The sequence below is a fragment of the Miniopterus natalensis genome, chromosome 1, assembly GCF_054644295.1.
Source record: "Miniopterus natalensis isolate mMinNat1 chromosome 1, mMinNat1.hap1, whole genome shotgun sequence".
In the NCBI taxonomy this organism is placed as follows: Eukaryota; Metazoa; Chordata; class Mammalia; order Chiroptera; family Miniopteridae; genus Miniopterus; species Miniopterus natalensis.
In genome coordinates this window covers 1,388,435-1,414,986 of record NC_142081.1, presented here as the reverse complement: position 1 = coordinate 1,414,986, position 26,552 = coordinate 1,388,435, and the positions used below count along the sequence as shown (strand labels likewise).

The 26,552-nt window shown below is 60.7% G+C and overlaps 2 protein-coding genes across 3 annotated transcripts; both read right to left on the bottom strand.

Annotated features, from left to right (window-relative positions):
* Positions 1–952: 952 nt before the first annotated feature.
* CDCA4 (cell division cycle associated 4) lies at positions 953–7,786 on the bottom strand. 2 transcript variants are annotated; one of them, XM_087817874.1, is made up of 2 exons: positions 7,763–7,786; positions 953–2,125 (listed from the first exon to the last, which is right to left on the bottom strand). In XM_087817874.1, exon 2 carries the CDS (start codon positions 2,117–2,119, stop codon positions 1,406–1,408), a length of 714 nt encoding a protein of 237 aa, XP_087674000.1. In that variant the 5' UTR covers positions 2,120–2,125; positions 7,763–7,786; the 3' UTR covers positions 953–1,405. The 2 variants fall into 2 exon arrangements, with proteins under 2 accessions (XP_087674000.1, XP_016076579.1); XM_016221093.2 differs by lacking the exon at positions 7,763–7,786 and adding an exon at positions 4,905–6,880.
* A 7,461-nt stretch (positions 7,787–15,247) lies between these two features.
* GPR132 (G protein-coupled receptor 132) lies at positions 15,248–17,573 on the bottom strand. The gene is made up of 2 exons (XM_016221086.2): positions 17,567–17,573; positions 15,248–16,344 (listed from the first exon to the last, which is right to left on the bottom strand). Exons 1-2 carry the CDS (start codon positions 17,571–17,573, stop codon positions 15,248–15,250), a joined length of 1,104 nt encoding a protein of 367 aa, XP_016076572.2.
* Between the last annotated feature and the right edge of the window lie 8,979 nt (positions 17,574–26,552).

Genomic DNA, 26,552 nt, shown 5'->3' with positions numbered 1-26,552 from the left:
AGGGTCCCACTGCCCACCTAACATATCCAGGTGCAATTCCTTCCCCATCTCCACCAGGCACCTTAACTGGACCAGGAAAAAGACCCACCAAGGAGTGACATAGTGGAAAATCAGCACTCTCCCTGTCTGGTGGAACAATTTTAATAAAGTGAGGTGCACATCCAGGACATTGAAGAACCATCATGTGCCCAAAAGAAACAAACCTTTGTGGCAAAGGGCAGGGAAGGGAGAGAAGCATAAGCAGGAACCATGTGGGGAGAGCAGGCTCCCTTGTAAGCCAGAGAAAAGGCTGCAATGTGGGTGGTGGATGTCCACGCAGGGACACCGGGCAGGCGTAACCCCCACGCAGGGACACCGGGCAGGCGTAACCCCAACCCCACCGTCAATTACCCTTAGATCAGGGGCCACAAATGACACATGTCCACATTTCTTTTAATTGCAGACTTAAATTTAACCTTAACAGTTGGTCCCAGCACATTTACTAGAGCAGGCGTGGGCAGATCTGAGCACACAACTCCACACCAGGGCCCCACAGCCAGGCCATTTAGAGGCATGTGGGGCCCAGATCCAGGCTCTCAGGGGCCACCAGAAACTCCTTAGGTGTCTGAAGATCCACTAGGGCCAGAAAGGTACCTGACCTTCGCCCCAATGACATTTATACATAAATAGCCATAAATTAAACCCTACAAAATCTACACTTATTCTAACAAAGAACAAAATCTACACTTATCCTAACGAATCTTGAAGGTCGGCCAGGCCCCCTCAGCAGACCTGGTCACGACTCCAGAACAAAAGGGTCCCCCTTCAGTGGCTTCTAACCGTGACAGCACATGGAGACAGTTCCACATAAGTTTATAGTGAGAAGTCAAGGCATGTGTGCACTGCTGACTTGGGGAGTGACACTCGTAAGAAAGAACAAACCTTAAAAAATTAAACACACCAACTGCAAGAGTGAGGTTATAAAAGTTTCTAATTAGCAGCAGAGGATGTTTATAGAAAAAATATACTTTTAAGAAAATAGCTGAAAAAATCTAAAGAGATAAAAGTACAAAAAGTTTACAAAATATATCTTAAGCCAAAATATTGCCCAAAACACATAAAACTTAATTTTTAAAAATTCACCTATTTGAAGTTAAACGAGGCTGATGCAGCTGGCAGCCGTGTCCTCCACGGAGCTGTGTTGGGACTCAGAGTGGAGGAAGGCCCGGGGCTGGTGGCACCTGAGGCAGGTCCAGGGTGACCAACCTGCAGGAAACTGTTCAGCCCCTGGGGGAGGGGGGAGAGCAGCGGGCAGACTGGGCCCTGGTCCGGGACTTCCTTGTAATCACGACAAAGCAGGGCTGACTCCGTGGTAGGTTGGTGCTCTGGGGGTGTCTGTGACCTGACAATCAAGGGCAGGGCAGCCTCAGGTCTCGACCAAGATCTCCACCACGTGATCCAGCTCGCCCAGGTCCCGCTTGCAGCTGGCGCTGGGGGGCGGGGCGCCCCCGGAAGCCAAGGTCTCGAACCCGTCCCCCGGAACCGACTTGCCGCCCACCATTCCCGTCAGCATGGCGTCCAGGTCGTAGTAGGGGCTGTCCACGTCCGCAAACAGCCCTTCCACCGAGCTGGGGGCTTTACTCTCCAGTGTTTCAAATATCTGATCCAGCGACTTCTGAAAGCTCCCTTTGTTTTCCCGGGGGCTGTCCGCTTCCCACATGCAGCTCTGCGCGCTCCGCGGGGCCTGCGCACCCGGGGCCACAGACAGTTCCGAGCCCAGGTCTGGAGTGGGGCCACCGGCGGAGTCGAGAGCAGGGTGCTCCCCGGGCTGCTCCCACGTGGTGCGACAGAGGATCTCAGTGGAGACGAGGCGGTCCAGCGGCCCCCGCCCCGCAGTCTGGGGTGCCGGCACCCGCCACATCCCATCCTGGGTCATCTCCTCTTGAATCTGCCGGACCGTGTTGGCTATGAGAACCGAGCGGCAGAGATTGGGCTCAACCAGCATGTGGCACAGCTGCAGCTTGACCAGGGACATGTCCAGGAGCGACTGCCGCTGCAGGCTGTAGGAGGGCGCAGCGGGGACGCCCTCCCCGTCCTCATCGCAGTCCGGGCACTTTCTCTTTAACCCTCGGGCAAACATCGTGTCCTGCAGAAACGAGGAAGACACCATTAGTGGTTTCAGAGACTGAGCCCCTCTGACACTGCCCCAGGGCCCTGGGAGAGGTGGGCAGAGGGGGTGAGCCGGGCAGGCCCTCCCTGGACCCCTAGGCTACCCCAGCTCCCAGGTGGAGTGGCTGCAGTTCCTGCATGCTCAGGGCGGGACCGCTGGCCACGAGTCCTTGCTCTGCTCTGAAAAGCAGAAACACGAGGACCTGATGTTGGGGTTACCAAGCAGAGCACCTTGGGGTGGCGCCTCCCACTCCCCAGGGCTACCCCTTCTAGAAAAGCTACACCATGCTGAGCTAAGTCTCTTCTCAATTCTGTAAAGTAGCTAAACATTTTTACTTCAAATAATTCATTCAAGTTACTCATAAGAGGGTTGGAATCTTTAATATGCAAATTATTGGGTTTCCTTTTTAAAAAATACCAATCCTGTGGCTCCCTGAAGGTGTTGGGGGCGGGGGGGGGGGGAAGGGCGGGGGGGGAAGGGTGGGGTGGGCAGCCTCTGGGAATGGGGGTCTGCAGTGAAGAGAGAACTGGCTGTGGCCCCCTCCCCAGGAGCCCTTCTCAAGGCCCAGCGTGCCCATCCTCTGAACTTCAACATGCAGACCTCACCTCCCATGGATTTAACACTGTAACAAATTAAGCGGCCTTGGGCATTTATCCCCAGGAAGGAAAACCAACCTTTATGCAAAAACATGTACAAGCATGTCCACAGCAGCTGCACTCAGCTGCAAACCGGGAATAAGCCCACACCCCAGCCTGCCTGAGGTACTAGGGGCCCACACCGCGTCCCACCCCCACCCCAGCAGTGGGGGAGTAGCTAGTGAAACCATGGCACCTGCAAGGACCTCAAGGGAACTGCTACCTGAGAAAGCCAGTCTCAGAGGATGGGTGCGCACCGACCCCATGGCTGTGGCATTCTGAACAGGTATGGAGACAGGGCGGCATGGCCAGCACAGGACTGCAGTGGTGGGTCCACAAGCCATGCACATGCTGAGCGCACAGCCACATGTGTGCACACACATGCCATCTGATTCAGATCTGTGGCCACCCAGGGGAGGTGACCTTTGCCCATGTCTTTGCAACATCCTGTGGATTATTTTGAAATAAAAAATTCTAAAAGCTGAGTGACACAGTCCTGGCTGGTGTGGCTCAGTGGTTCGAACAGCGGCCCACACACCAAGGGGTCACAGGTTCAATTCCCAGCCCTGGTCAGGATGTGTGCAGGAGGCAACCAATCAATGTTTCTTTCTTACATGATGTTTCTCTATCTCCCGCCTTCCTCCCCCCTTCCACTCTTTCTAAAAATCACTGGAAAAAATATCCTCAGGTGAGGATTAACAACAGCAACAAAAAAAGTCACTAGCTTAAAATTGCCAAGTACAGGGTGGGGCAAAAATAGGTTTACAGTTGTCAGTGCGCAAAAGTTGATTCTTGTATTACTACATATTATTGTATTACTTCCTATACGAACAACGGTGAACCTACTTTTGCCCCACCCTATAGACTGAGAATGTAAGATTATGTCAAACTATAAAAAGACACCGTGTTGAGAAAAAGGTTAAGTTTCAAGGGTTTTTCTGTGGCAGGTCACTTCATCTCTGGCTTTTAGTAGTATTTTCAATAAAATCTAAAACTCCAACTCTGCCTGACGACTAATTTAATTTAGGGTCCAAACCAAGGCCACTGGAATAGCACAATCACCCCCTCACCCCCCAGCAGAGGTGAGGGTCTCGGGAGGTCAGGATGCCACGAGGGGCAGTGGGCGGCAGACCTGGTTTGCACTCCAACAGCGCAGGAAGCACGCTGAGCACGCAGTGCCCACTGAACGCCTGCTAGGCTGCAGGAAGTCAGGCCTCTACCTTGAGGAAGAGCTGGACACCAACAACCTCCCTTAACAGCAGGGAGGCTCCCTCAATAACCACTGGCTTCCCTAGCTCTTGACTCACTTCCAGCCTAGGACCCACCAGAGAAAGCCAGTGTCCCCAAGCAGTCACGTGGGCCGCCCTGCTTCCCCAGCCCCCATGGATGCCAAGCCCCGTTACACCAGGAAGCCCTCCTCCCTCTCCCCTGCCCTGATCTCTGCCAAGCAGGCAGTGGGGACCTCCCACAGTGCTGCCCTCACTGTGACTGATGGGAAGAGGTTCAGAAAGTACAGGAAAACCCCCTGTCTAGATGGGACCCCTTGTCTCCGGGCTCTCCCCAGCATTTCCTCTAAGCACCTTCTTTCCTGTGGGGTTGAGCTCATCGCAGGCTCTGCCTTCTTGCCTATCATTGTCCCTGTTGGTACAAGTTCACTATCACTTCCAACAATTGTGTGTTTATCCCACGTACAAACCATTGTAGCGACCCTCATGTAAGGCACTCACACCGTCACCACCTCCCCGGTGACGGTGACAGGGGTTCTACCTTGGGCTGCACTGACAGTCCCAGCACTGGGTTCCTTGGAACATCACCCAGGACAAAGGGAGGGGCAGTTCCAGGCACCTGTTCTCGATCAGGCTGCTCTCTGGGAAGGCAGACCACTTACCTCCACCAGCTTCTCTGCACTGACCTGCCCTTTAGGATTATCCCAGCACTGCAGGTACCCCCCACTGCCCGTTTCCACCAGCCCACCATGTTCCCACCAGATGTCATGGGTAAACGGTGCTGCATGTGACAACAGAACACAAGTAGGCCACCACTATCATGATCCAGGCAATGTGCAATGTGATGAATCCCAAAACACGACAAATAAAAAAGCAAGAGCAAAATGTAGGTACCATAGGACTCCGTTTCATGACCCATGGAAGAGGCTAGCAGACTGAAGCTGTGGAACAGCAGAGCGCCTGCAGAGACCAGGTCAGGCGGACGTGGGCCCGCTGAGAACACAGGGCTCCCCAGCGTGTGCGCTGTCAGAATTCAGGGAACTGCGCGCTGGCATCTGTTCAGTTCACTGTCCTGAATTATACCTGATGGTAATCAAGACAGAAGAACAAGAACACGAGGGGAGCCTCCCATTCACTTAAGTCTAGACCATTCAGACACAGCCCCACTGCGCGCATCAGAGCTCCAATCTCAGGAGCACGCCAGACCAGGTGTGCTCACAGTCATTCTAAATCACCCCTCACACGTTCCAAACCCTCAGCAACTATTCACTTCTGTGACTCAGCAAGAAAGTGCCAGCACAGATTACTCAAAGGCAGTCTATGCAGTCCCACGAGCACATGCGTGGTCACCCCAAGCCATGTTCAGGTAAAGGGGTCAGGCCTGTGAGGTTCACCCTCCTCAGACACTTGTGTTTGGGGCAAAGTCAGCAGTGTGATTCTGAAGGGACCCTGAGAGGTGCTGGGAAGAGGAGGCCCAGGTGGGCCTGGCCCAGCACAGCGCTCTGCGAAGTCCTCACCTAAGGGCCCTTAACCCTTCTAACCAGGGTCACAGGCCCCAAGCTCGGAGGCCAACCTGACTGCAGAGCCCAACTCACTGTTACGTTGTGACTCACTTCCATTTTCTCCGAGACCGGCCAGTTCCTGCCGCGTACCTATTTAAATGCTCAAATCCCACTGCAAACTCTCCCATGTCAAGGTACACTGCTCTTAGGTGTCCTCCAGACCAGGTGCTGACCAGACAGAGAGGGAGGGAATGACCAAATGAGTTCACATGGGGGGCAGAGCCATGAGGGCACGGTGTGGGCCCACCCAAAGCACCCCCATTGCAGAGGTGACCCAGGCCCACCGCACCGATCTCACACAGTGTGGCCAGCCTTGCGTGAGCCGGGTGCAAACGCAGATCCCCAGATTGTGAGCAGGAGGGCTGGCACAGGACGGGCTCTGGCCTGACCTGTCACCATGGCTGTCAGCCACTGCCAGGCACCCCTGGGTTTTTAAGGCAACTCGACACTCTCATTTTGTCACACAATCAGATCTGTGAAATAAATACTTCATCAGAGAGAAACAGGGAGATGAGCCAACCTGGTCAGGTTTTGGGACCCGTAGTGTGCAAGTCGAGGCACAGGGCCAGCACCCCACCGCTGTGGAGCTGACAGGTCTCATAAGCTGTTGCTACAAAGTGAATTTCGGGCACTTCTGTTACCTGGGATGAAACACACCGACTTTCCTTGCCTGGACACACATATAGTGAGCTGAAGGAACTTGGGTCTTTTAGTGAAACTCCGTTCTGCTGGCACTCTAATGCCCTACAAAACGGCCCCTTTCCCGCAGCCCTGGAGGGCAGTGTTCGGTTAGTGTTCCAACAGGAGCGGAGAGAGCTTCTCCGCCCTCCTTCCAAGCCAAAACCTGCAAAGGTCATCACGGACTCTTCATCCTAAATTCCAGCTTCAGTTATAAAACATGGCAAAGCTTGAACACAGCACAGTTCTGTGTAGGAAGTTGGTAAGACATTAAACTCAGCATTTCTCTTGGCTCGTTTTAAAAGAACCGTGAATGGGCCCCACACCCCGCGCGTGCGGCACCCCGGCGGCCGGCAGAGGCAAGGCAGCGGGGCAACCCTCCACTTGGGCGACAGCTCCCCCGGCACACCCTCACCTGGGGGGCTCTTCCTGGCAGGCCTATTTTGGGGACAATGAGCCTTTGAGAACGTGGAGCTACGCTGGCCTCGGGCCGTGGAAGCCAGTTCCTGGTACTTTTCCGAGCCGCAGCTGGGCGGCCTCCCAAGCTGGCGACGCAGCGCCGAGGGCCAGTCCCCAGAGCCCACAGCAGATGGTCCTCCCGCCGGCCGGCGGCCCGCCACTGTCCCGTCCCTCCCCCGCCCGGTCGGTCTCCACTGGACCGGGAAGCCCGGGAGGGCCGCGCCCGCGCGTGACCACGGCGGCGGCATCATGGCTGAGGGAAGTCGGGCCACTGCAGCCTGGCGCAGGGAAACCATTGCAAAATACCCCCAGCATTCCTCCGCAAAGCCACCACCCGGGCGGCAGGGGGGCCTGCGCGGGGCACCGCCGGGGGCCGCGCCGCCCTCCGGGCCGGGAGAGGTGCCATCTTGTCCGAGGGCCGGCCGGCCGAAGCGAGGTCCGCTCACAGGACCCGGACGAAGCCCCGTGCTCGTGCTGACCGAGGCGGAGGAGCGGGGGCCGGCGGCGGCGGGAGGGGACGGGGGGCAGCGGGGAGGCGGCCCCGGGGCACTCCGGTCAGGGCTGAGCCCGTCGGCGGGACCGGCGTCTGCCCGAGGCGCCCCGGCCGCCCAGGAGGGCCCCGGGGACGAGGAGCCGGCGCCCACCCCGCGCGTCAGCGGGAGACGGGGAGGGGCTCCCCGCGGAGGCCGCCCTCCGCCCGCGGCCCGCGGGCCCGTCTAAGCGCCTCCACCCGAAGGGGCCGCGGGCCCGCCGACGGCCAGGCCGCCGCTGCCGCCCCGGGGCCAGCACGGAGCCGGGCGGCGGGCGCGGCGGCCCGGAGGCGACCAACCCCTGCCTGCCGGACACTCGACCGGCAGGCGGAGGGCATAAGTCAACAAGGTCGCGCCCCCTCCTCCCGCCGCCCGCCGCCGGCCTCCCGGGCCCCGCAGCCCCCGGGCCGCCCCCCCCCGCGTTGCCTCCCCGCCGCCCGCGGGCCCCGTAGCTCCCCAGGCGGTGAGAGCCGCCCGCGCGCCCGCCAGGCGGAGGAACCGGGGGCCCCGGCCCGACGCTCACCTGGCCGCCCGCCGTCCGCGCCGCCGCCAGCCGCCCAGGGAGGGCGGGGCCGGGGCGGGGCCGCTCTGCGCCCACAAAGGGGCGCCGGGCGCCGGCCGCCCCGCCCGCTGATTGGCTGAGTCCGGGGGCGGGGCCTTCGGTTTAAACCGGGGGCGGGGCCTATCTCTCCAGTTCCCGCGCGGACGCGTTGGCCGTTGGGCCCGCGCCCTCCGCTGCCCCGCCCCCGCCGGCTCCCAGGTCTCCGCGCGCGGCCCTAGTGCGCCTGCGCGAGCCACCTGGGGGCGGGGAGGGGATTGGAGTGGGAGATGACGCGCGAGGGGCGGGGCCTGGGCGGGGCGGGGCCTAGGGGGGGAGGGCGCGCAGGGGCGGGGCGCCGGCGGGCGGGGCGGGGCCAGGCGGCGGCTCCGGGCACAGCCCTGCGCCCTGCGGGGGCTCCGGGTCCACGAGCAGCGGAGGAAACGGGAAAACCGGGAGGGCGCAGGGGAGGCGTCTGGTGTGCGCGCGTGTCTAACTCCTTAGTGGAAGAGGCCTGCGCCAGGAGGGAAAACCCAAGGACCACTTCTGAGCGCGGGCGAGGCGCAGGTGGCCCCGCGCCCGGCGCGCCCCGCGCTGGGGGCGTGGCCGTGCGGGTCACACAGGCCTCTGGGAGGCCGGGCGTGGGCGGGACACGCAGGGCAGCGGGGGGAGACCCGCAGGTGCTCTGTAAACGGAAGCAAACCCCGCTCGAGGGGCCAAACGCAGCCTCGCAGCTCGGAGCCCAGGAGAGGGCGCCCGCGGGCGGGACGCGCTCAGCCCCACGGGGCAAAGCGCCGGCGCCGGAGCACCGCTGGGGTGCGCCCGCCTCCCAGAGCCACCGCAGGCTTTCACCCCAAATGCCCGGCATTTAAAGAAATAGATAAGTCACGCCAGGACACAAGAACCAAAAATGTCCCCCCGGGAAACAGAAATGGACTCATCAGGTGGCCCCGATGTTGGAGTTAGATCTTAGTGACAGTGACGGCTGGAAGGGAGAAAGTCAACGACAAGGAGAAGTGGGATCCGCTGGGTGTGTGTTTTAAAAATATGTCTTTGCCCGGCCGGGCTGGCTCAGCGGCTGAGCCTCAACCTAGGACCAGGCGATGGGGGTTCGATTCCCGGTCGGGGCACAGGCCCGGGGTGCGGGCTCGATGCCCAGTCCGGGCGTGCAGGAGGCAGCGATCAGTGACTCTCTCATCACTGATGTTTCTCTCTCCCTCTCCTTTCCTCTCTCTGAAATCAATAAAGATTTAAAATATATGTGTATATATGTCTTTCATTGATTTCAGAGGGAGGGAGACATCAGTGGCGAGAGGGAGAATCGGCACCAACCTTGCTCAGACAGCCAGGCAGGGTCTCTCCCCAGCTGGCTCTCGGGGGCCCAGCAGAACCGGGGTGCCAACCCTCAGGAGACGACAGACAGGGGCAACCCCCACAGGCGTTAAAGCCCCAAACAAGATCGGAGCAGGTCAACATCAGTGATCTATGAAAAAGAGAGCACCTCCCACCAAGTTAGTTTCCTTCCAGGAACCGGAGGTCGGCTGAACTTTTCAACCAGCCAGCGTCACCCGTTATAATCATAACATAAGAGGGAAACGGGAAATCTCAATCGGTGGAGAAGCATCACCTGATAAAAGTTCAACACGTGTTGGTGATAAAAGTCAGGGAGCTGAGCACACAGGTGCAAAGTGAGGACCGGTCCACAAAGATACCCCCACTCCTGACACCCACTGCAAGCGGCGGGGTCACCGAGACCGCTGCCAGCTTCAGCGATTCACCAGAAGGACTCGCAGAACTTGAGGAAATGGATAGGCACACGGTTGCGGTTCATTACCGTGAAAGTAAAGAGATTAAAGTCGGCGTGTGGAGCACCATCGGGGAGGGTTCCAAGCACGGGGCTTCCACACTGGATGGCCCATGGCCCCCACCCTAAACCGCATCTTAAACTATGTGGTGTGGCCCCTGTCCCCTGGCAAACAGGCACGACACCCCAAGGGTTTCGAGATCACCTCTCAGGACCCCAAGGGCAAGGACCAGACCTGTCCTTGGGCAGGGATCACTTCTTTTGTGGTTGTGGTGGCTGCTGTTAACCCTCACCTGAGGATTTTCTCCACTGAATTTTAGAGAGAGTGGAAGGGAGGGAGGGAGGTGGGGGGCAGAGAGAGAGGCACAGATGTGAGAGAGACGCGTCAATTGGTTGCCTCCCACACTCACCCCCACTGGGCCAAGGATGAACCTACAACCCAGGTTCATGCCCTTGACCGGGAACCGAGCCTGAGACGCTTTGGTCCGAGGACTGACGCTCTAACCACTGAGCCACACGGGTCAGGGCAGGGATCACTACTGCACAACAAGGGAACTCCCTTCAGTTGAATAAAGTGTATTTACAAAAAAACTTGTAGGAAATAGTAGAATGTGGGGGTGAAAAGAGGGCCACATACCAAATATGACAGCTCAGGGGGAGGTCAGCGTGGGCGGGTCACACCAACCTGGAGACCAAGGTAACCGCACAGGAGGGTGTGAACATGAAAATTCCTAACCGCAAGCTGGTCATGGCAGGTAATCCTGTCCTAGGCCTGTAGCTCCCTTGACAAAGGTCAGTCTTTACCTTAAGTGAAACTGCCTGTTGTCTTTTTGCGTCTAAGATGACATTTCTTTGAAATGTCAGAGCATCTCGTTTTCCAGACCCTCAGGGCACAACCTCCCACCAGAGCAGAGGCCACAGAACCCTCCTGTTATTTTATTCCCAAATACCTCCTCCCTGTGCTGAAAATGTTAACTCCCCTGCACCCACCAATAGAAAAGAAGTGCCTCTCCGTTTTACTTGTGATCCAGTCCCAGAGATTTCCCCGATCTGCTTTCTCCCGCCTCCCTAATCTACCACCAATGGATCCATGTGACCCCCCCTTGTGCCTCATTTGATTCTAATGTATAAAATAAGCTGCAAAACTGCCGTTGTCCCGAACATTTTCTCAGTCCATTGAGATTTTACTTCCTGGCCATTGTCATCACTTTGGCTCAAATAAACTCATAGAAATCCTCCGCAGGTCTGGACGTCTCTTACGTGGACCAGCGCACAGTGAAACAGCACAATCGTGAGGACGCCATCCTGCGGCCTGCGACCAGGAATGACAGCAAGGTGACCGCCCCACCGCTCCCTCCCAACCGTGCGCCGGAGGGCCTGGCCGAGGCCAGCAGGCAAGAAAAAGACGCAGCAGGCATGGGACTTGGAAAGAACGAAAACCATTCTTCCCAGAGAGGTTTCAAATGTAGAAACCCAAGGAATCTTGTCTCAGTCGACTCAGGCACTGTAACAAAAAACCCACAGACGTTTATTTCTCACAGTCCTGTCCACGATCGAGCTTCCAATGAGGCTGGGCTTCTGGCGAGAGCTCTCCCCCAGGCTCTCCTCACCCCAGGGTATGTTTAGAGAGAGAGAGAAACAATTAGCTGCCTCCCTTACATGCCCCGACCAGGGATCAAACCCGAAACCTTTTGGTGTGTACAGGCCGATGCTCTAACCACCAAGCCATGCGGGCCAGGGCTGAGGCGCCTCTGTTCCTAACAACAGCTCCATTGAGGTGTAATCACACCTACAACTCGCCCTTTGAAGTGTACAGCCAGTGTCCTGGGTGCGCTCACAGAGGCCCACGGCCGCCACCCACCCTGGGAACCTGCCATCACCCAGGAACAACCCTGCGCTCTTACTGTGACCCGTCACCGTCCCTGCAACCCCGGCCCCTGGCACCCGCTGATCGCTGTCCAGTCTCCACGGGCGCCCCTGTTCTCACACACGGTGTCCCCGTGATGTGGCCTCTTGTGCCCGGGATCCCTCACGCAGCAGGCGTTCCCGGGGCTCACCCACGAGGCAGGGCGTCCTGCTGGGGGTGCGTGCATGGCTGGGTGGGCATCTGGGCTTCTGGGAGCGTGGGCCCCCCTCTCTTGGGCAGATCCTGAATCGTGGGGTGACTCCGGGTCTGATCACGGGGAGCCCTGGACTGTTCTGCACAGCAGCCTCCCCCAGCGTCGCTGCCCGGTGGTCACAGGGTCTGAATTCGCAGCTCCGGCCGTCTGGCCGTCCAGCATCAGACGAGAAGCCCTCGGGCACCTGTGCGGCAGGTGGCGGGTCGCCCCTGCTCCCTGGTCCCATCGCACCCATGGGTGGGCTCTGGGCCCCCTCCCTGCGCTCCCGCCTGCACCCAGCGGGACCTGCGGGTGGGCACTGAGGCCCGGCTGCGGACGGTGTCACTGTCAGGACGGCGTGCCCGGCTGTGCCACCCGGCGGCTCACGGGTGCGTGGCCCCGGGGCGAGCCCGGCTCCCACGCGCCCGCCCGGCCGCAGCTGGGCCAGCTCTCCGGGGGAACGCTGCCCCCTGGCGGCCGCACCCGGCGCTCGCCCACTGCCCAGCCGCGCAGCGCCCTCTAGGGGCCGCCGCCGGGACACACGGCCTTCGTGCGATGACCTTGCGATGGGGAGAGACGGCGGGAAGGGCCCCGGGGCCAGACGCGCCCATCCATCCAGGAGCTTCTTAGCCAGCGCCCCTCTGCGCCCGGCAGGGCTTCAGCGCAGGGCACGCTTGAGCTCAACTAGTGCCCCCGCAGCGCTGCGAGCGGGTACCATGGCCATTCCTAAATTACAGGCGAGGAAACTGAGGCACGGCGGGAGGGGTGAGGTCGCCTGTCCACGGGGAGCTGTCCTGGGGGTGTTAGAGTAGCACCAGGCCGCCAGCCAGCTGCTTCCCCACTAGGACCCAGCGCGCCCACCAGCGTCCGCACCCCGTGGCCCCAGGCCACCCACCAGTGTGGTTGGTCCCAGCACAGAGCCCCGCGGCCCTTCCCTGGAGTGTCCCTCCCGTGGGGTCAGGAGGCATTGCCGCCTGGGTGGTGCCGCCCCTTTGAGACCCACCCAGAGGATGGGAGCCCAGAATTCCCAGCCAAAGTGTTCTGAGCCCACCTCTCGGCTGGGCCGCCTCTCCCCCAGGGGTCCCTCAGGTGTGGGCGGCAGAGGGGGGTGAGCCTAGCAGGGGCCGCCCTGCCCAAGATGCACAGATGCACTTGGCAGGTAGGAAGCAGAAGCCTGGGGGTCCCGCTGAAGGTCCTTTATGTTGGTTGACAGCTTGTTAAGCACGTGGGCATGTGCGCGCGCTGAGAACACTCAGGGGCCCGGGTGGGTCCCCAGCTGGCACAGGGCTCGTGCCCGTGTGCCGCCAGCTGTCTCCACATCGTGATTCAGGGAACACCGAGGGGCCTACTCGGGCGTGGGTCCTGTCCAGGGAGATGAGAGTTCGGCAGTGAACAAATCGCAGGTGCCCCTTCCCCCAGGAGTCCCCCTGGGGACACACCTGTGGGAAGAGCCAGGAGTGTGGGGTGGCATGCTCCAGGTGGTGGGGCCACCTGGGGGCTCTCAGGGCTCCCTCCTTGGCTCCTGTCTCCCTCCATGGACCCCACAGCTTTGAGGTGCCTGCCTCCTCCCCACCTCTGGTCCCCAGAGAGAGGGGACAGATGTTAGAGGGTAAATGAACCGGAGAGAATATGAGAGAGTGAGAGGGAGGGAGCAGAGGGAGGGAAGATGTCACACGAGGGCTGCCAGGTTTCCATAAGCAACGTGAGTCAGAAGAAAAGGCCAAAGGTTTGTGGTAAGCGACTGTGAGACAGTCATGGCGTGGGGGTGGCCCATGGTGCCCACACAATGGGGTACACAGGTGACATCTTAGAGAACTGCGCCTGAAACTTACCCTCTTATTAACCAATGTCACCTGGAAAACTTAATTTAAATAAATGGAAGAGACAGAGGCTCAGAGGAGGCCACATGAGGACAGAGACAGAGCTGGGAGGGGGGAGGCCACAGAGGGTCGGCAGCCCCAGAGCCGGGAGGGGCCTGGCACAGGCTACCCCTGAGCCTCCAGAAGGAGCCAGCACCGTGACATCTTGATCTCAGGCTTCCTGCCCCAGAACTAGGAGAGATAACCCACTTTAATAACCCGTAACTAGATAGAGCAGCCCCAGGAAACTCACACGCAATCCACCTTTGGAACATCACATGGTCCCCCGCGCTGTCTTGACTCTCCCCCCCAGACTGTTCTGGGGTCCCCACCCACCAGAGAGCCCAGGGTGCACGCCCCTCTCCCGGGCCTGGCCTCCAGGGAAGCCCTAGAGGGAAATGTTCACTAGAAAAGGGGAAATGACATTATTTCATTTAAAGAGGAAGCTGAGGCTGACATGGATTCATTGCATTTTTATCTCAAAGGAATTTTCCAAATGTGTCTTCTCAATGCCTCCCACGGTGAAGACCGACAGTCAGGGCTGCCTTACAGAAACGAAAGCTAATCGAGCACACCGTCCACGCAGTTTCCCAGGAAACAAACGCCCCAGACGTGCAGGGAGCCTGGGCCCGGCCCCGGCTGCTGGGAGGTGCCTGAGGTGGAGGTAGTGGGTCAGACTCCTACACTGACCAGGTGAGGTAGGTGTCACTGGCCCTGTTGCAGATGGGGAAACTGAGGCAGTGGTGTGGCTTGTCAGGGGCAGAGCCTGGGTCAGACACTGAGCTGTGTGGTTTCCAGGGAGCCCACTTTCTTTCGACCACCCGCCACCCCTGTCCTGCGCTCCGTCTGTGCCTGGTGAGGGGCCGGAGGCCGAGGGGCCATCACCTGCCTGCTCCTGATCTGGCCTGTCCCAGCCCTCGGCCGGCTTCTCTCCTGACCATGAACCCAGGAAGCCTGGAAGTGAAGGAATTCCAGCCATCTCTGAGCCTTGCTGGCAGTGCTCACCATTCCCGGAGTCCACTGGCATTTCCAGCCGACATGAGCACCTGGGGCTACCTGCAGATGACATGTGGCACCTGCCCCCCAGCTCCCCTGAGGGGGTGGTACATGCAGCCTCCCCCATTAGACCTGCTCGGCACAGAGCCCACCCCAACCGAGGGCCACTGGGGCTGGGCTCCTGCCCTACCCCCCAGGTCCTAGGCACCATGAGAAGGTGCTCTGTGCACATGGCCCACAGTGAACTGTCATGGTCATCCAAGCAACGCCCACAGAAAAGCCCAGAAATAAAGTCATCACTGTGGATGCCCACTGGGCACCTCCGCCGTGCCCAGCATGTGCCAGCTGCCAGCAGCACCAGGCAGGCACGTGGCCTCTGCCAGCAGCCCTGCTGTTTGCTAATAGCCCAGCGAGCGAGAGCAAGCCGTGGACGGAGAGGCCCTCCTGCCTGCCACGTGCTGCCTGGGCGCCTGCCCTGGGTACAGTTGCCCTCACCTTGGGCCCTGTGGGGCCCAGTGGGAGAGCCTTGGGGGCTGGGTCCTGAGGGGAAGAGGCTCACAGAGGGCATGGCTCCAGGAATAAGAAATTGGTGGCATGACTTCCAGAGGGGCTTCATGAAGTGGACACTGGCTGGTGGGTTCTGTGGACAAGGAAGCCACCCAGCTGGCGCTGGACTCCCAGGCCAGCCGGCCTACCCTGTAGGACACTGGGCTCAGCAGGACTCCTTCCTCAGCCTCTCCAGGGCACCCAGAGGGACCCACGTGGCCCGCTGTGACCCAGGGGGCTGGAAAGGCCTGGGGAACATGCCACTGTTGGGGAGCGACACGGGCGACCGCCTCTCCTCCGAGTCCTTCGAACACGTGAGTTTGGTGACCTCTATCTTGGTGGACCACTTTTTCCACTTCCTGTGGGTTCTGGACACTTCTTGCCATGAATGGTTCATGGCCAGCAAGTAGATGATGGGGTCAGCCACGCTGTTCACCGTGGACAGGCACAGGAATACCATGGAGGCCGTGTAGAGCTTGACCTCCAAGGCGCACACGGAGCCCGGGTTGCCGCCGTAGTAGGAGAAGGCCACGGCTTTCATGAGCAGCACCAGGTGGTAGGGGGCAAAGCAGGCCAGGAAAATGACCACGACCGCGGTGGCCGTGTGCCTCACCTTGGCCTTCTGCGCGGCGCTCAGGCCCTCGCTCCGCTTGATGCTCCTGAAGATGCGGTGGTTCGTGAAGGCGATGACACACAGTGGGAGCACGAAGCCCACGGCGAACCGCGAGTAGTAGTAGTAGGCGGTCCTGCTGTCCATGGGCACCGTCTCGAAGCACCGCCCTCTCTCCTCCGTCTGGAACACCGGGTAGTGAACCAGCCCCACCAGGAGGAACACGGCCGCCGAGATGAGGACGGCGGTCCTCCGGCGCCGGCGGCCGCGGCTCTCCAGCGCGTACACCACAGCCACGAAGCGGTCGCAGGAGATGCAGCACAGGAACAGGATGCTGACATACAGGTTGCAGAAGAAGACGTAGGCGGTCACCCTGCAGGCCCACAGCCCCAGGGTCCAGCTGTGCTGGTTCTGGACGTAGATGACCCACAGCGGCAGGGTGCTGGCGTAGAGCAGCTCGCACACGGCCAGGCCGAACAGGTAGACGGCCAGCACGCTGCCCTGGAGCGCCTGCAGCAGCGTCAGCCAGGCCGTCAGGCAGTTGGCCGGCAGCCCCAGCGCGCACACAGCGCTGTAGGTCACCACCAGGAACAGCCGGCTCTCCTGGAAGGGCACCGTGCAGTTGTCCTGGCGGGCCTCCTGCGGGGGGCTTCCTGTGGGAGAGACAGCGTGGGGACGGGCCATAGAGCCTCTCCAGAGACGCTAAGGAACGTCACAGTCTGTGGTGACTCCGGACTAGACGCACCAGGGCCTAATCATCTCCGAACGGGGTTCTCCACGCGACCCCGAGACCCTCGGTCTGCGGCCCGGTGGCACTGCGGTCGGAGACCTGGGGCCGCGCCACGTAAGGCCAGTGGCCCACCCAGGTCGCTTTCCTAAAGGGTGGTTTGTATGGAAGAGAAAGTGATTCTCTCCCTGCCCACCGAGCCCTCTGCTGAGCACAGTCTCCGCGGAGTCTAAGGGTAGGAGAGGGGGGACACCTGTCTCTGCCTGAGCTGTCCCCGCCCGCCAGGCTCTCCCAACCCACACCCACCCTGCTGTGCAAAGCCTCCTTGGAGCCTGCCCTCCCCCACCCTGACACCCCCGAAACAGCCCTGTCTCCATCCCAGCTTGGTGGCTCAGCACTGGGTCTGCTCCAAGAAATGGGCACAATGTGAGGCCCAGACAGACATCCAAACCTCTGACTGATCCCCTAGCCCTGGGACTGATTTTTCTTCAAAAGGACAGGAAATGGGAGCTTTCTAAATGTCTTTTTTTTTTTTTTTTAATTATCTTTATTGATTTCAGAGAGAGGAAAGGAGAGGAAGAGAGAGATGGAAACATCAATGATGAGAGAGTCATTGATCGGCTGCCTCCTGCACGCCCCTTGCTGGGGATCAAGGAGCCCACAACCGGGGCATGTGCCCCGATTGGGAATCGAACCCCGATCCCCTGGATCCTAGGTCGATGCTCAACCGCTGAGCCACACCAGCTGGGCACCTTTCTGAACGTCTCGATGGAGAGCCTCTAGCTTTGTCATTTCTGAGTTAGTTTGAATCTCTTTTGCATGCTCTATTTTTTTTTAAATCCTTACCCAAGGATACATTTTCATTGATTTTTAGAGAGAGAAGAAGGGAGATAGAGAAACATTGATCAGTCGCCTCCTGCACATGCCCCAACTGGGGACTGAGCCTGCAACCGAGGTATGTGTCCTTGGCCAGAATCAAACCCAGGACCCTTCAGTCTGCAGGCCGATGCTCTAACCACTGAGCAACCTGGCCTGAATGCTCATTTTAAAAATAATTATCACTGTTGTGAGACAAAGTGCATTGTGGTGAAATTCTTACGGGCTCCCTCCTGAATGTTTAAGGTCAGAGGAGTCATGGGGGCTCTCACCTGGCATGTTTGCCGGTTCCAGTGTCAGGGCGGCTCTACGACAGCTTTCCAGTGCACATCATGTCTTAGTGGTCCTGTTGCAAAGGTCACTCAGGGTTTAAAATGACCTGGAGGAAAAGTAGGTTGAAATCGCTTTAGGCAAATCAGATTAAATCATAAGTGAAGTCATTTGACAAATGGTTATCGGGCAGTTATTATGAACCAAGTCCTGTATTTATTCTGTGAATTCAACAGTGTCCCTAATATATAAAGAGCTCCTACAAATCAACAAGAAGTGTCAAAGCAATAAGCAGATCATTCACAGAAGAAACAAATGTAGCTCCTAAAAATAAAATTTTTTAAAAAGCTCAACTCACAATGAAGGAAATGCGAACAAAATTGTCAAATGGTAGTCTTTTTTTTTTGCCTCTGAGGTTGGCAAAAAGAAAGAACTTTAATTTCTGGTGCTGGCAAGAGCATGAGGAAGTGACGCCTTTCACTGTGCTGACGGCAACACAGTGAACTGGCACGGCATGGTGCCTGCTTCCAAAAATCTTCAATTACCCAAGATGCACAGCACATGTCACCTGAAAGAATGTCCCAGTGAAAGAGCCCAGGCCCCCAGGAGAGCACCCACGACCCCTCAGCCTTCCCCGGGCTTCCTTCTCTCACCACAGGTGCCCTAAGACAGGCTCCATCCTGATCAGCCAGCGAGGGGCTGTGGGGAGGGGAGACTCTACCACATCCTCAGATGGTATAAAAGATGAGCCCCAGCTCCGAGGAGCCACTGTGTCCTGCTCTGCTCAGAGGCACACGTTTTGGAGCCACCGAGTCTGGGCCGGGAGGGTCGACCGCTGGCTCTCAACCCAATCCCGCTGCCTGGTGCCGGCCCCGCCACAGGGCCCACTGGCCACACTCCCTACCCATTGGCCTCCCAGCCCTCCTTCTGCAAGCATATTCCACCAGCTGGAAGCAGCAGGAAGCCGAGATATTTACCTGAAACTACAGAAAGTTCCCTGAGTTAGACATTCTAAGTAAGACCCAAAATGCATACAGAGGTGAGACTCCAAGTGACAGTCACCTTTTCAGACTGACGTTCCCCCCATGGGCCCGGAGGGTCCTAGGGCCTTGCCGGCCCTGTACCCCACCCCACCCCATGTCTCAGGTCAGACCCCTGCCAGCTGCAGGTTGGGAGCATGGGCCACCCTGGGTGCTGTGGCTGAGGGCCACCTGCCAGGCTCTGTCCTCTAAGGAGATGATGGTCTGAGGCCCAGTGGGACCCACAGCCTAGGGAGAAATGCAGCCTCCTAAAAATAGAGACTCAGCAGGCTCTGGGGTGAGGGAGACAGAGTGGCCTCGCGGGCTAGGGCCCCCAGGGGAGGAGCTGCTCACCTCAAAGCTGTCCAGACAGTCTGGACCCCGAAGCATGGGGGCACCGCCAGCCTACCCCCCTCCCTCTGCTGATTTCCTTGCTCAGGAGGAGCTGCTGGGGAAGGGCTCCAGGAGGGAAGGGGCTCCTGGAAGGTGCCTGCTGCCTTCACTAGAATTCCAGAGCCTTCTGAAGGCTGGAGGGTGAGCCCTGTCCTCTGGGGAGCCCTGTCCCCAGGCTGCCTCCCCTTGAAGCAGATAGGAGCAGGGGTCGGGGCGGGGGTGTCTAGTAACCACTTCTGCAAAAGCCAGAGGAAGTGGTAGCCCAACTGAAATGCTCCCTCCCCTACAAGCCTCTCACAGCACAGCCCCTCCCATTGGAGGCCACAGGCCGCTCACATGGCCTGTGCAGTGCCAGGTGCTGATGTCCAGACCCAGGGCCTTGTCCCTGACCATCAGGCCCGGACAGTGGCTGGACATGTGGAGATCAGGAAGGGATCCCACGGAGAGAACCAGCCCTCCCAGTGGAAGACTGAGTAGGTGTGAGGCCCTGGCCCCTCCCGGGCTCTCTGACCTTGGGATCCAGGGGGAGACCCTCGGGGAGCATGGAGCAGCCGGGTGCCAGTGCAGCCTGAGAGTGGACCCCAGGCCCCGGGACCCTGACACCAGCACTCAGCTCCTGTCCCTCACCATGGTGGTGGCCTGGGACACTTGTCCCACTGCCCACGCCCTGGCCCACACCCCTCAGAGCTTGTCCTGTACTTGGACAAATGGTTTCAGTTCTCTTCCCAGGAACTTCCTGGGCCTGGTGACCTGTTCCTGGCACCTCCTGCTCCCACTTTCACCTCCTCTACTTTCTGCTTCCTCTCAAGTCCATGCTCCTCGAGGGTCTCCCCCTGCACCCCAAGGTGAGCAAGCCCGGGAGGGTCCAGGGCCTCACACCCACCCAGCCTCAGTGGGTCCTTCCCTCTCCTGAGCTAGCAGCTGGGACACCAGGCGGCAGCCAGGGTGACAGTGAACCCTCCACCCCACCAGCCCCAGAGAGCCTGTGGCCGGTCCTGGCATGTGGCCGGGGCTCTGTGGGGAGTGGGCCGCCCACCTCGGGCACAGGCTCCCCCCGGGCCAGGTTCCTCTCCTGGCCTCTCTGGTTGAACGTTTAGTGGGAGGACAAGGCCGGGCAGGAGTGGCCCTGGGTTCTCCCACACAGGTACCCTGCCCTTTCCTAAGGTCATCCCAGGTCCTGCCCACCTTTGGGATCCCACTGAGGCGGGTCTTGGCTATAGAGTGACAGACCCCCGTGGGATGGCCCTGATTCAGCCGGCGGTGGCTCCCAGCCCTGGGCCTGGGGAAGGGACGTGCCAGCCTGCACATGCGGGCGGGGATCTGACAGTGTGCAGGGTGGGCTGGTGGGCTGGAGGCCCCTTCACACCTGCCCCCCCGCCCCCCTAGCCCAGGTACCTCCTGAGCCTCCGCATCCCCCAAAGCCCACAAGCTTCACCTCCTCCCAGCCCCACCACCTCCGCAAGGCTGCCCCTCCTGGTGGCCCCGTTGCTCCCCCCGCCCCCCAGCACGTTCACCTGCGGCCGCTTGGCCAGGTGCTGAGCCCAGCGATACGCATTTTCCAGACGAGAGCAGCGCGCGTCCTCGGAGGCCTCAAGTGGCAGGTACGGAGCTGCCTCGCCCACCTGCCCCGCAGCACGTCCCTCAGTCTTTTAAACCACGTGCTTTTTCACTATGAGCTTCCCACACAGGCGCGGAAACGCCAACCATGAGCCCCACACTTCCAGCGCCTATGTCACCTGACCTGACCGCCCTGTCCCCCCCACACCCTGGTGAGACTGGCTCCTGGGGCCCGCCCGGCCCGCCTGGACTCACCGGGCTCCCGCCGGGCACTCGGGGTCTCTCCTGTTCTCCCCACGTGCTCATTCGGACCTGGCCGCCTTTCTGCAGTGTCCTGCTTTCCAGCCCCGGCAACACATCACCCGGGGCTCAGGCAAACGGGCCTCTGCAGAGCCACCCTCCCAACACCGGGACCCATTTTCTGTTTCTCCCTTTTCCATGGATTTTGAACACACCTTTTAAAAGCACACTTGCATTTCCTTAATCACTAATGAGGTTGAGCCCCCCCAGATCCAAGCTCTTACTAATCTTATCTCCCCCCCCAAGGTGTCCCCTGGCAGAGGTGACCCTCCTCAAGCCCCTTGGCCCGGGCAGCCCCTGGAGACAAGGGAGCCGGCTGCTTCATATCCTCCCAGCACACCCCAAATCAGCACCAAGCACAGGGCACCCAGGGGTTCCTGAGGGCCTGGGCGGCGTGAGGAGAGGTCCCAGGGATGCACCTGCCCGCAGCTCCTGACTCTCGCCCTGGACCAGCAGCCAGGTGAGGACTTTGCAGGAGACAGTCCCAGGGTAGAGGCTCCGAGGGAGCAGCAGGAGGTCCCCACACCCGGCCCCCCCCGCACCCCAAACCCTCCTGCTGACACACTGCTGTGGGCACAGGTGCCTGGGTTCTCTGGTGAAGGCCTCCGGGCTAAGACCCCCCCCAACAAGCTCGCTTTTGCTGTCAGACCCCCTGCCTGCCCCCTGCCAGCACGTGGAGACTTACTCAGGCCGTCCCTGTGGCCCAGCCTCTCCTCAGGCCCAGCGGGGGGCTTTCAGAAAACAGCAGGGACTAACCCACTGTCTCTAAACCCCGGATAACAGAGACTCCAGGGTTGACCGCCCGGGGGGGATGCCAGCCCAACGCGGGCCTGTCACTGTCCTGGGGGCTGACAACAGGAAACAGCCCAGACCCACTTCCCCTCTGACAACACCCGGCGCCAGAGACGGGAAACACCTCTGAGTTCACTCGAGGTCTTTGCAGTGGCCAGGTGGACACATGGCCAGCGTCCTGGGACAGACAGACTGGGCAGGACCCGTGGGGCTGGGACCCTTGAGAGGTGGACTCCAGCTCCTGACCCAGCGTCTCCAGGGCAGGGTGGGCACTGCAGGGCCAGCCTCCAGGAAGCTGGACACGGGAACACCACGGACACAGGGAGAGAGGAGGGGCAGCCGGCCCTGGTCACAGTGGCCCCGAGACCAGCTGCCCCCACCCCTATCCTGTATCGCCCCAGCTGTGCACACGGCGCCTGCCCTCCCAATCCCCATCCTGGGGGGCTGCTGGAGGAAAAGGGCCTGCACCAGCCACCCTTGGTTCTGCCTCTGACGCCCCAGGCGGTTCCAGCCTGACCAGTGGCCTCTGTGGGTGGGTCCCCAGACACAGCACCCTTCCCCGAGGCACCGCCCGCCAGACTAAAACATCCTACATCCAAATGCGCGGCCCCGTCTCCTTGGAAAACACCACAGCTGCAGGCAGCCCACGGCCTCCTCACCCACCCTCTGCCCCACAGGCTGGTCCCGGGTTTCGGGGTGAGAGAGGCCAGTGCGAGCCCCTTCCCTAAGCCCGGCACTGAGGCCTGACTGGTGCCTGCGGTCTTAGCCCCCAGGGCAGGGCAGGGCCGGGCCACACTGAGTCAGTGGCCTCTGTGTCCGGACTTCAGCAGGATGGTCCATGTGGTGTGTCCAGGCTGCGGCCCCCTGCATGTCCAGGGTGGGGAGAGCCAGGGGGCACCCCCACTCTGCACTGTCCTGCAGCACCTCGAAAGCTGGGCCTGGAACGTGTGCAGGTCTGAGCACAGGCCTCACCTCAGCCTCTGAACACCCGCCCTGCGGCTGTGGTGTCCATGGGCCACTGCCCAAGCATGTCACCCTCCTCCCAGGGGCTCAGACGCAGGACAGCGCTTCCAAACCGAGCAAGCGGAGCTGGGGCTCTGGGAGCCCCGGACCCCCTGTCCCTCAGCAGCAGCCTCCAGAGGCCCCGGGTCCGAGGGAGGCCGGGTCTCAGCAGGGGCAGAGCCAGCCAAGCCAGGTGTCCCCTGGGCTTGCAGTGCAGCTGGCACTTCACGCAGGGACCTGCCCCCTCTGCACCCCACTTAGGGGTTCCCTGCACCCCAGCTGGTGGGTCAGGTGGGAAACACAGGTCTAACCCTCTGTTGTGTCAGCTGAGTCCTCCCCTTAGTGCCTCAGGAGGGCCTGGGGGCAGGAGCTGAGGGGCGAGCTGGGTGGCAGCTGTGCCCACCCCCACCCTCGCCCCCAGGACCCTTATTGCCCCTGCTGTGCACAAATCCCTGGCCAGGGCAGGGGGGGTGGGAGGGGGGTTTTAGGGGAGGAGAGGGCTGAGGGGCACCTGTGGGTCAGTGTTAGAGAGAAGCAGGACGCGGTCGCCGGGCTGGGGGTCCGGGTGCTCCTCCTGAGGGCTGAGTGTCTCCCGGGGGGGAGGGGGCTGCAGCCTCCTGGTGTGGACACCCCCAGGGCACCTGCTCCCGTGGCCCCCGACTTTGGCTGGGCAGGTGCCTGTGAACCTGGAAACGCTTCCACGTCTATCCTGTCCGCAATGTCGTTTTAATCATTTCACGACGGGGAAAAGTATCCACCCTTGTGAATCGCTGTCCTGTGCTCAGATCCAAATTTCGGGAGATACAGAAGGGAGGGGGCAGGCGTCCGCTCCCGGCCCACGTCCGGGACCAGATGACCATCCTCCTGGGGGACGGCGGGTAAAGGTTTTATGAAGAAAAGCAGGAGAGCGTGAACCCCAAGGAACCACCACCTGGATGCTAGAGACGCAGATGCTCTCAGACGGGCGACCCCGGGAAAAGGCAGGCGCCCGAGTCGAATGCAGACCCCGGGACTTGGCGCCCAACACGCGCGGCTTCACCTCCAGAACCAAGCGCGTGTCCTGCGCGACCCGACCTGAGCCTGCCTCTTACTGAAGCGCACATGCCCGGCTTCCCGTCCTCACGGGGCTCCCCGCCTCGCAGGGACGCGCATCTCCCTGCATCTCCCCGCTTCCCCCCTGCGAGCAGCGCCTCCGCCCCAGGAGCGGCATGCTGACTTTCTGGAGCGCCCAGGCTGCTTGTCTCGGGCACTGCGGCACATCCTGGGCTCCGCCTGACTGGTCCTCCCGTGCCATTCAGTGTGTCCCCCTCATCCGTGTGTCTCGTCCCTGGAAGCTGGTCCTAAAGCCCTCAGGTGCGGGAGGCATTTCTGGTGACAGTTTCTCTGCAGCGCGTGTGACAACTTGGAAATGATCAGCGGGCGGGGCGCCCGGGGCAACACTCCCGCGCCCGGTCACCGGCCTGGGGGCTGCACCCCCGCTCCCGCTCCCGCTCCCGCCAAGTCGCCGCCCCGCTCGTGGCCAAGCAGTGGCTCCTGGTGTGTATGTTCCTCGTGGATCGACTGGCGGGGAAGAGTGTTCGCTCCCCCGTCGCCAGGGAGGACAGTGTCCCCTGGCCGCAGCCGAGAACCCGAACTTTCTCTGAGTGCCGTTCAGGATTCATAGATCTTTTTATTGTGGCAAATTTTACGTAACATAAAATATTCAATTTTAAGAGCACAGCTCAGTGGCATTGAGCAGATTCACGCTGTTGCACAACCACCCCCAGTGTCATCTGCAGAACGCTCCCATCTTCCCAAACCGAACGCCCTCCCGCCTCCCGGCACCACCGTCACTGCCTCCATGGGCCGGACTCCCCCAGGGGCCTCGAATCCGTGGGGTCACACAGTGTCCGCCCTGTCTCACTCAGCATGACGTCCGCAGGCCCCTCCGTGTCCCAGCCGGTGTCGGCGTGTCCTTCCTCGCTAAGGCTGAGCCACCCCTCGGTGTGAGGGGACCACGGCGGGCTATGCATCATCCGCGGTGGGCTCCCGGGCTGCTGCGGCCTTTGGGAAACTGGGTAACGCGCCCCTGAGCCTGGGCGTGCAGGCTCGCGGATTTTCCTGTGCTCAGCTTGTGGCAGTCAGCCGCACACGTAACTCCTGAGGTCACTGCAGTTGTCCCACGTGTGACAGATCTTGCACCCGCCGCTTCAGATCGGTTATGACGCGCGGGTGTGGAGCGAGCCCGCGTCCCGTGCCCGTCTGTCTGTCCCGTGCCCGTCTGTCTGTGCGACGCCGGAGCCCGCTGGCCAGGAGACCGTCCCTCGTGCCTTTCCTGGCTCGGGCCCTGCCGCCCACCTTGGGCCTCAGCGACGCTGAATCAGGGGCCCCGGGGGGGGGGGGCACGGGGCTGCTGGGGTTCCCCTGGGACCCGGCCTTCCTCATCAGAGCAGGAGTTTCCCGGGGGGGGGGGCGCCGGCAGGGAAGGGGCTCTCGGGGGCTCAGAGCAGTTCCTGAAAGAGCTGGCCCGAGACAGCAGAGGCCGGGGGAGGACAGGGGCTTTTGAGAAGTGTCATCCTGAGAGCCCGGTGATTCAGAAACCCTCCTCGTCAGCCCTGTTACTCTGACTGGGGCACACCCTGCGTGTCAACCAGGAGGCACGGTTTCAACAAAGCCGTAGGGTGTCCTAGTTCAGGCACAGGCGGGGTTCCTATTGCCCCAGAAACCCCAGGCAACCTTGCTGAACGCACGGGGCTCTCTTCTTCCCCGGCTGGCCTGGCAGCTTCCGCAGCCGTGGGGAACAGGGTGCCTCTCGTGGTCCACTGTGGCTACTTGAGCGCCAGCCTTCACACCTGCGTTCCGGGTGTCAGGCAGGAAGGAAGCTGAGGGCGGTGGGCCCTGCCCCTCAAGAGACGTCCCAGAGCTCACCCGTCCAGGGCTCGGGAAGGAGGCAGGCAGGGCCGACCTCGTCCTGGGGCAGGACAGGGACCCAAGGCCACAAGAGGAGGCCATTTACTTGGTCAACAGCTGTTTTATTAAGCGCCTGCTTTGTGCCAGGGCCCAAAGTATGGTAAATATTCTCCCCACCCCCAGGGAAGACACCCCTGGCCTCTCTCAGCCCCGCTGCTCGCCCAGACCACTGTCCCCAGACCCCAGCTCCTCACCGAGAGTGGCACTGTTGGTTTCTAGGAACTGTTGGTTTTGCTCTAAAAGTTCCTTGACACAGAAGGGTGTCAAGACCTCCCCCAGAGGGACAGCAAGGTGCAGGTGTGGTCAGGGCCACCCCAGACCTCCCCAGAGGGGCAGCAAGGTGCAGGTGTGTCCCTCCCTGGCCACCCTGGGAAGTCTGTCTGGCCACAGCTGAGAGGTAAGAGGCAAAGGGAGCCTCAGCTTGGAGCCCTCCATGGCCAGGTGGTGGAGCTCGTCCAGCTGGTGTCTTTCCAGCTCACTCCCCAGTTCCTCAGCCATCAGAGGTCAGAGGTCAGCAGCACTAACCCCACTTCCCGCACTGTCAGAGAATGAAAGCGAATCCTCCCCTGGATTCTCCTCACCTCTGGAGACTCCCCGGCCTCACCCTCACGCCCTGCAGCCCAGCCCAGGCTAGGACCTTGCCCAGTGGTCCCCACCCAGAGTGATTTCATCCCCAGGGGACACTTAGCCTTTCTGGAGGCATTTTTGGGTCTGAGTGGGAAGAGGAGGGATGGTGCTAAACAGCCCATAATGCACAGGACAGCCCCTCCCCGACCACAGAGAACCATTGGCTCCGAACCTCGCCTTCACCATGCTGGGTGGGGAGCCCTGAAGCCCCTGGGGCAGGCCCCCTCTAGGAGTTGCTCTGGGGCCCCAAGGGAGGAGGGTAGGCCAGGGACATAGGTGCCTGCTACAGCTGGGGGCAGCCCCTGATCTCCCCAACCACTCCCCCCAGAGCTCCCCCTCCCCGGGGAAG